Source organism: Protopterus annectens, chromosome 9.part0 (assembly GCF_019279795.1).
Source record: "Protopterus annectens isolate FY-2018-M chromosome 9.part0, PAN1.0, whole genome shotgun sequence".
Lineage (NCBI taxonomy): Eukaryota > Metazoa > Chordata > Ceratodontiformes > Protopteridae > Protopterus > Protopterus annectens.
Window position 1 is genome coordinate 1,006,318,125 of NC_056743.1, and position 9,699 is coordinate 1,006,327,823.

At 37.8% G+C, this 9,699-nt stretch overlaps 1 protein-coding gene across 1 annotated transcript in view; it reads right to left on the reverse strand.

Moving 5' to 3' along the window:
- WNT1 (Wnt family member 1) overlaps nt 1–9,699 on the reverse strand; it is a 62,389-nt gene that overhangs the window by 39,413 nt on the left and 13,277 nt on the right. Inside the window, exon 2 of the mRNA XM_044083785.1 lies at nt 7,914–8,167. Within this exon, the coding sequence (XP_043939720.1) occupies nt 7,914–8,167 (254 nt within the window). The remainder of the gene's footprint in view (nt 1–7,913; nt 8,168–9,699) is intronic.

Here is a 9,699-nt window from a genome sequence, read left to right on the forward strand (position 1 = left end):
AAAATATACCAACAAAGGTAAAAGGGATACCCAAAGGGTAAAGAGAAGTTACCAACAATGGTAAACAGAAGAAAATACCTCACAGTAAGAAAAGAAAACAGTAAGAGGGGTGGGTAGCTTAGAGACATAGAAAAAATAACTACTAAAAGGATATACAAGAAAAAAGTTTATAAAATAGTTTTATAACTCACAAAATTCACCATGGCTCGAGAGATAATGAAGGCAAATCTGGTCTGCGATGAGGCAAATGAGATCTGAGGTAATCTTTGTAAGGAGTATTATGGGTAGTCCCAGGCTCGAGAGTTTGGAGAGCACAAGCTGGAAAATAATGGCTGACTCAGTTCTGAGGATTCGTAACCGAACCCACCATCAAGGATTAGGTGAAGATTAACAACATCAGATACAGTATTAAAAGTTGGTGACATGACTATGTTTCCAAACTTGCTCTCTGGTGTGAAATAATTGCCTTCTCCTGTTCGATCACTATTATTATAGTGTAAGAAAATGCAAGCCTTAACCTTTAGACCAAATTTTCTTACAGACAGATGAAGCACCTGTCTGCCTTTAATTAGCTGCATGGTCAGTCACATTTCCTTATATTTCTTCCCCTTCTAGACTAAGAGGAACATTTCTTTTGAATTTTCACTTCCTACTAATGTAGTGACTTATTAAGAATAAGTTGTGAAAGCTGACTTTATTTTGTTTTATTTAGCTTTAGTTTACTGAAAAAGTCCAATTGAGCTAATAGGTCCTTTTCAGTGAAGGTCTGGGGAGAAAAGCTCCAGAGAAAAACTTACGCAGATACACAATAAATAAAGAGAAGACATACCATTAAAGCACCTAAATTATATAGAAGACATACAGAAATGTAGCAAGCTAGAAAAATATGCATTTACTGAAACTGTGTTTCTCTCTGAATACCTTTATAAATGAAAAGTGTTTCTTGATAGCCATCCTGTCATGGTAAGGCTGGATAGCATACTACCACATTTCTATTTTATTGTAATTGCTGTTGAACAAAGTAGATTTGGTTTGCATTCCCTGGAACTGCTAATGAGATATTTCCAGCATTAATCACTCCACCGCTTCTGTGATGTGTATTAATGGTTCTTAGCTGTTTAATTATTTCATTTACTTCTTTAAAAAATCACTGACAGAAGGGAAAAATGGGATGAAAAAGAAGGACTAATAATTACATGGCAGATGGGAATTTTACCTAGTGAAAACTTGCCATTTACCTTATGAATTTGTGGTTACTGGCTACAGATGGTGCATCATAAATTTATTTTGTGCTATATTAGACGTTGCATAGTATGATGCTCAGTTACACCACAAAACTTGGATATGTATACAGTTCTGAGTATAATGTCTGACTACTGACTACAACTGTTGTACACTGTATCACGAAGCCACTGTCGTTTATATCTACATCTATATCTGTATCTATATCTATATATGAGAATCAGATCTTTGGTGAAATGTTCAGAATATCAAATGTTTGCAATGCTTGCACTAGTGATCAAATAGTGATAAAAATCACAGATTGACAGTATTACTTAGTGGGAGGTTGTGGAGGTACTGCAAGGATTGGGAATATGCCCTTTCCCTGCTGTTGTGTGATCTTTGAGTTAGTATATACACAGCAGGCAGTATCGAGAGCTTGTTCCCTGTAAAAACTATGTTTTTTTCAGTCTTTTAACTTTGGATCTTTTTAGATTGACCAGTTTTGGGTCAGTATTGTGAGTATTCAATTACAAGTCGTGCACTCATCTATAAACTATTGAGACTCTTTCTCTCTGAGCTTCCAGTGTTGATGTGCACTGCCCAATCAGACTATCTCAATTAACAAAAATAAGCAAGGAAATAAATAAATAAACAAACAAACAAATACATGGATAGATAGATAAGTAAAGACTGTATGGAAAATTGCTGCCTCTTCTTATTATTTCAGCATTTGCTTTCTTCATTTCATTTGCTCATATACCATTGTGCACTATACAATTCCATTGCCTAGCACTATACGAAGTCTTCCCTACCCCAATTATTTTGCATTTAGGGGACATTCACATATTATCCAGTCTATCTACAGTAAACTCTATTTTTATAAAAATAAGTGTTGTGATTAAAATGTCAACTATCTATGATTTGTTACTTTTGACTTGATTAGATGTTAGTCACATTTTATTACTAAAGTATTATCTCTCACATTTATTTAGTTGTTACTAGAGTATTACCTGCTTTCCAACAGTCATTCAGCTTCTGTTGCAGCAGTACACTGCCTTGAGTACAGTGTCAGTCCATTAGTGCTGTGTTGAGAGCTGGGAACACAATGCCAGTTATGCTCTGCTGATGTAGTACTGACAACCTTGCATACTCAGCCTGTTTAGCTCCTCTTTTTGTCCCCCAGCCAAGGTACAGATGGCTTTACTTATTTTTCAGATATAACTATACTCTTTTTCGGGTCTATATTATAACATTGAACACTCAAAATTTCGAATGTTATAATATCGACCCATTTCTGTTGAACAATCATAACATCGAACACTCAGAACAGTGAATATTTCCCAAGGAAAAAATTTGCTAATTCAAGAAACATACACACACACAGCACAAGCACACCAAAACAGCTGCAATCCACAAACATACACTTAAAATCCTACATCTAACCCAACACTAAACTGTACATACACTACTATCTATCCACTTACCTTAACCCAAACCCTAACCCTAAGGTCTGTAACTCTCACACACTCAACTCACCCCTGCCCTAACCCTAACTCACTTAACCCGCCTCTAACCCTACAGTCTGTCACTATCACACACTCACCTCACCCATGCCCTAACCCTAACTCACTTAAACCGCCCCTATCCCTAAAGTCTGTCACTACCGCACACTCACCTCACCCACGCCCTAACCCTAAAGTCCCTAACTACCGCACACTCACCTTACTCCAGTCCGTTCGCTCACTTACTTAACCCGGTCCGTAAGCATCGCACCACACTTACCTGAACCCAATCCGTAACCTCCGTTCGCTCACTTCCATAAACCTGGTCTGTAACTATCGCACCACAGTGCTGTAAATAGCGAAGCCACAGAACGGACCACCGAAATTTTACCCTAGGTAAAATTTCAATGTTCTGAGGCTTTGCTATTGTCAGCTTTCACTATAAAGGGTTCTATATTATAATATTCAAAGTTTTAAAACTTCAGTGTTATAATATAGTCCCTCTTTTTCTTCTGTCTTGTTTCTGGATCCTTAGGTCACCCATAAGATCTAGTCCTGCCTCACCCATTTTCCTAATTAGGAAGTCTTCCTCTCCATGCAGAATCTTTGTTTTTGTTTTCATATGTGTTTACTTATCTGTTTTGTGCCTTCTCTATTTCCTCATCTCCTACCATCTTGTACCTTCCTCTTTACCTGCAGTGAGCCTAGCCGCTGGCTGAAAGAGAACAGTAGTCATCAATGGCCAGTCTGTGAGCTGCATACAGGACTGAGTTGATTTCCAGGTGCTTTCTCCTCTACCTCAACATCATAAGTACAAAATGATCAAGCAGAGACTCAACAACTGTAGCTTTACTCATGAGTTATGAATTGTGAAGATACTTGGAAACACCTACAGTTACGATGAGTATTCATATTTCCATTTTGACTTTGAAATATTAGAATAGCCTTACTATTATAATTTCCTTAGAGCTACTTATAGACATGTGATTGCTTTTCTGGGCATCTCTGGTTTCTTTAATGTAGACTTCAGTTTCCTATACCTCTGTAACTTTATGTGAGGCCATACTGCTTATTTTGAAGATGACCTTGTATTGTCTTCTGCAAGCTGCAGTATTGATGTTGCTATTCAAAACTATATGAAAACAACATTTCCTTAATAAATCAATACATAATAGCATAGCTGATGCCTTACAGGGTAAGACTCTTTATACTGCAAAGTGTTACAACTGTAAATTTAATTTATATACATTTCTAACTAAAATGTACACTTGTCATTGTTCATTGTTGTTTTTTCCTTGCTCTGGGCAGCATTTAACAATGAGCTATTGGCCCAGCATCCAGCATGTGAACTTGTTAAGAAGAACATGAAACAAAATAAATGTCTGTAGCCTGACAAAAGGATGATGCTGAAAAATTGAATGGTGTGATCTGGCAATGAGGCATGCTGCACTCCTGTCTAGTTTTTCTCTTCAGCTGTCATGTTTCCATTTCTTTTGTCAAACTTTCATTTTACTAATGACTTACTTTTGCTGTTCTATGTATTTTTGAAGATATAGAGCAGTTAAACTGGCCAAGAACTAAGTTTAATTCTCTTGTTCCTTTTTTCACTGAATTCCGCCTCCTCTGACTCCTTTTCCTATGTACTTTTGGAGAGTTCCACTTCCTAAGGATAACATTTCTACGTCCTACACACTTAAAACCAACAATTCAGTTACCCAAACATTTCCTGTTTAACCACTGAAGATACAGCCTAACATCATGGGTGTAGCCAGGCATACAGCATGTAAGCAATGGTATGACATTACATTTTTATGAGACTTTGCTCAGTTTCATGTTACAGTAGTTTTTTGTTACCGTACACAAACAATATACAACTACCTTCAACAGGACACATATTAAACATTTCTAATGCTTACCACATCAGTGGTATAGGCAGTTTGGAACAGTAGACAGGTTGTATTTGGAAAAGCAAAAGCAAATTAAATAAAAATGGCACAAAGAGAGAAAAAATTTGTCATTTTGTCTAAAATGTTTTCAGGTTTTTAAGCCATTAGCTGACAAGATAAATATGCATAACATAGTAATTTTAATACTTGTGTTACATTGTTGATTGTATATGTATGAACCATATACCACAGACCAAATGACAATTGCATATGTGTGTGTGTGTGTGTGTGTGTGTGTGTGTGTGTGTGTGTGTGTGTGTGTGTATTCTGGAATCTCTAGCTTTGCCTTTGTTATTGTGTGATAAAATCAGTGAATGGACAAGCAGTTACTGATTTATTTTATTTTCTACTATTACAGATGATGAAATAATTATAAAAAGAAAGTAAGTCATGAAATGGAATGAGTTAAAATGGCAAAAAGGTACAGAAAGGGGACAGTGAGGTTAGAAAGCCTATGACTGAGAAGTGAAATAACATTTTTAGGAGCTAGAGAAAAGCACAATTACTAGTGGGAATGAGGAATGAACAAGTAAGGTAGGGTGAAATTGTGAGAAAAGGTGTGCAAGAAAGAGGGAATGAAGAACAAGAGATAAAGAACAGCAGAGAACAGAAACCTTGGTGGGGAATGATGTATGCAAAATTAAGTACAAGATGAATAACAGAAGTTGGAGAAATGTAAGAGGTTTGGAATAAAAAGTGTTTTTACAGTAGGTTACAGAAGCATGCTGAATTGTGCAAACTGCAGTGACAAAAAAGTGACATAAATGAAAGACAATGAGAGCTAATAGAGATATAATGTATGAGAGAGAGAAACACAAGTAATATGGAAAACAGTTGCAGAACAAGAGGCAATACATCAGGAGTAGAGTCTGAAGATACATAGGAAAGTGCAAACAGGAGAATGAAATTCCATATGAAGAGTCAGTTCTGGGTACATTGCAGGTGCTGAGAAGAACACTTTTGGCTAACATCAAAGACTGAAAGAATACTAATTTCATGAACTTTAGTCATCATACCCTAACTTAAGAATGGCGTTCATTTTTGTCATGGTATTAGAAACCCAAAAGACTTGGAGAAAATAAACCGAGAGACAGGAACATAAGGTACACAGGGGGAGGTCAAATTAAACAGGTATTACAAATAAAGCGTGGGATGAAACAGGAAAGAGAGAGACTAAAGCATGGGATGAAACAGGAAGGACAGAGAATAAAGCGTGGGATGAAACAGGAAGGCGAGAGAATAAAGCATGGGATGAAACAGGAAGGAGAGAGAATAAAGCGTGGGATGAAACAGGAAGGAGAGAGAATAAAGCATGGGATGAAACAGGAAGGAGAGAGAATAAAGCGTGGGATGAAACAGGAAGGAGAGAGAATAAAGCATGGGATGAAACAGGAAGGCGAGAGAATAAAGCATGGGATGAAACAGGAAGGAGAGAGAATAAAGCGTGGGATGAAACAGGAAGGAGAGAGAATAAAGCGTGGGATGAAACAAGAAGGAGAGAGAATAAAGCGTGGGATGAAACAGGAAGGAGAGAGAATAAAGCATAGGATGAAACAGGAAGGACAGAGAATAAAGCATGGGCTGAAACAGGAAGGAGAGAAAATAAAGCATGGGATGAAACAGAAAGGAGAGAGAATAAAGCATGGGATGAAACAGGAAGGAGAGAGAACAGGAACGTAAGAAGAAGATCTCAACATAGGGAGTACGGCAGCAGACATAGAGAGGAATAAGAGTTGGGGGTACGACATACTGAAGGAGTAAGCTACAAGGCACAGAATCCAGATGTGGAGTAGGAAACAAATGTATAGGACAGGCATTAGATATGATGTTGGGACATGGAGAAAGGTAGGAAATAGAAGGAATGACCATTACAGATGAGTAAACGATGAAAGAGAATTGAGGAAAAATAAGCATGAACTGTACTGGACATACATTACAGATAACTAGAATATGGGTTGAAGCAGGATGTATAAGTAATGGACACTGTATGTCAACAGGTGATCTGTTAACATATACAGAGGTAAAATGTACACAATATAAACACAATGTAAATGAAATGGTGGGTGGGGCAGAAGGAGAGACACACTACTCAGAGGACAAGCATTATCAATGAATAAGAGAGGCAACAGAAACAGAGGGAAATGAACAGGCAGGGGATATGACATTAAAGTCACCAGGGATTATGCAGTGTGGAAAAGCAAACTGGAATAGACTACTCAGCTATGGAAGGACTGTGTTGTTTACTATTATTCTGCTGTCCCCTGCAGGATCTAAGCATACCATAATCATATGGGTAACAGAGACATACAACATGCTTCAAGCAGCAAATGGAACAGGTAGTTTAAATGGCTAATCCAGTATCCCAGAGATGATGCTAACTGCAGTCAAATATGATGTCTTATATGAGAGCACAGCATATTAATAATCTCTCAAGAAATGCAACAGCATTTGAAAGGATGGAAAAAAAAGGCTATGGGACATGAGAAGTGGAAATAACTAGAAAGAAATGGAACAGGAGGAGAAATTACAACAAGCTAAGAAAGGGGGTCATGCTCACACAAATGATCAGAGTCTATGTGTGAACTCTGGAATCCTAAAACATAGCAGATTTGAAAATAGCTTTCTCACTGAAGGAAGAAATTAATTTATCTACCTAAGATAACAAGATGGGTCACAAAATGATACTTGCTATCCAAAGACATGACTTCTAGTTCCAAGAAGGCAGCCTTCGGCTATTACAGATGAAGTAGGTTGGGTCACGACAAAGAGACTGCAGCACCTAGCAGAGGAAGAAGAGATAGTCATATTACCAGCACCTACCCACCAGAAAAGGATGGTAACAATAAGGAAGGGAAATGTTTAGATCACAGAACAAGAAGAGTCAATGAAAGATCTGTTCAGCTCTTATAGACTCAAACAGTAGAAAATGAAAGAGAAGCACTCAGTTTATCAAGAGTAAAAGCACCAAGTTCAACAGTATTTACAATTTTTTTTCTGCCAGTTGATTAGTCGGTATAATGTGAGGTGGCTGTGAATGTGATCTACTATTCCATCTGGAGGATGTGTATCTATAGTGATCTCAATCAGCTGGGTAACAGAGAAGGGGGTTGTGGGAAGACTACAGTGGGCACAAGTCACACAAGGCATACTATTTAACAGACAAATGCTTACTGTATGTGTGTGGAGAAGATGTGTGATGGCTGTCCGGTTTTACCTGGTTACAGTGTGACCGGTAACTCACCTCTGTTCACAATTTTCCCAAAGACGTTGGGGCTCTGTGTGGTGGGACAGTTCCACCTTCGGTTCCTGAACTGCCACTTGCACTCCTTCATGGCTGTTTGCAGGCCACTGGTAATGCTGTGCAGGATTCCAGGGTTCTGGCGAATCAGCTTCCTCTGCTTTCGACTCAGTAGCTGCAGACTGGGGTCCAAAACCAGCTGTACATTTTTCGTGTCTGTCAGTAGGTTGGTTGAAGAAGCAACATTCACAATTCCCCTAAATTTGGAAACATGTCAGGAAGTGATTTTTATTTTCTGCATACAGACCCCTCATTTATTCAACCTCTCCTAGACTACTTTTTCTGTGACTGTGGAATTACTTCACTCATTAAAAAAAGCTATGTGTGGGATCAAAGCACATCAGAATTATAACTAACCTCCTCTTATATTCCAAGAAATGCAATAGATAACCAAAATATACACAAAACTTTACCACTGAGTGATATTTTAGTCTTGAACTGACACATTTCTTCAATGGCTACCAGGCTGACTTTTAGTTTTGTTTCAAAAATATACTTAAAGAAATGATTTTTCAACTCAGTTTCAGCTATGTCCTAGTCCTAGGTAACTGGAACTTTTCACAGCTTCTCTTTTTTCTTGCCACTGTGTGGGAGAGTTATTCACCCCAAGACATACTCACTTCTCTGCAAAGTTTGCAAGCATGCCTATAATTCACTATAGTCACATGACTCAAACTACAGTTCATTATTTTTATATATTGCTCTTGTAGTCCATATGTATGGAGACTTCCATGTGTTCTCCCTTTGCCCCTTTCTTCAGGACTGTAGCTGACAGCTGTCTCATGTCAGTAGTGATCTTCCCACAGACAAGTACACTGTTTCAAAACATCTCTGGGCAGTCCCTGTGACTTCCCACCCCCACACACTGGCCACCAGGTGTCATTCCCTAACTCAGTTCTCTAAAATGAGCAAAGAGTAGTGTCCAACATGTTGCATGATAACTGTGTTTCTAAACAAAATCAAGGAAATTTCACAGGTCTCGCTGCAGAAGGATCCTGGTTGAAACCAAGCAAACCACAGCATGGACTGTAATAGTAGGAATAATAAGATTCAACAGATCCTTACAGTAGGAGCATGTTGAATGAAATGCAAGCCAATGGGTCAACTAAGGTTATTGCACAATGGCACTAAAACAGATAGAATGGGGGAAATACCCCAGACCTATAGTATAATTACATACCCCTACCTACCTTCCCTTGATTCTCACCCTTTACTATATGTCAGGGGAAAGAAACTAGGGAACTGTAGCCTTAAAGTAGCTAGATTGATATTAAGACTATAAATATAAATATTAATTATGAATTAAATAGAGGAGTAAGGCTTTTACACAGGTGATATATGGGATACATAATAAGATATATTTCGTAGGTGATCTGGTCAAAGGACACTTTTCAATCATGACACGAGCCAAAAATCAGTAACAATTACAAGCATAAATAGTTACAAAAGAATGCTTTTACACATTTTGTCAAATGCACACTTTCAATAATTTTCAACAAAACAGGAAGTAAGCAGTAACACTTATTAGCATATGTGCAAACTTAAATCATGTTGTGGCAACAATACACTTAACACTAGATGAAATCTGTGAGGACTACAAACACATAGGAAGTATTTTTTTAGATTAAATGTATTTATCTATTTAATTATGTATCTATTTATGTATCTATCTATACACACACACACACACACACACACACACACACACACACACACACACACACACATA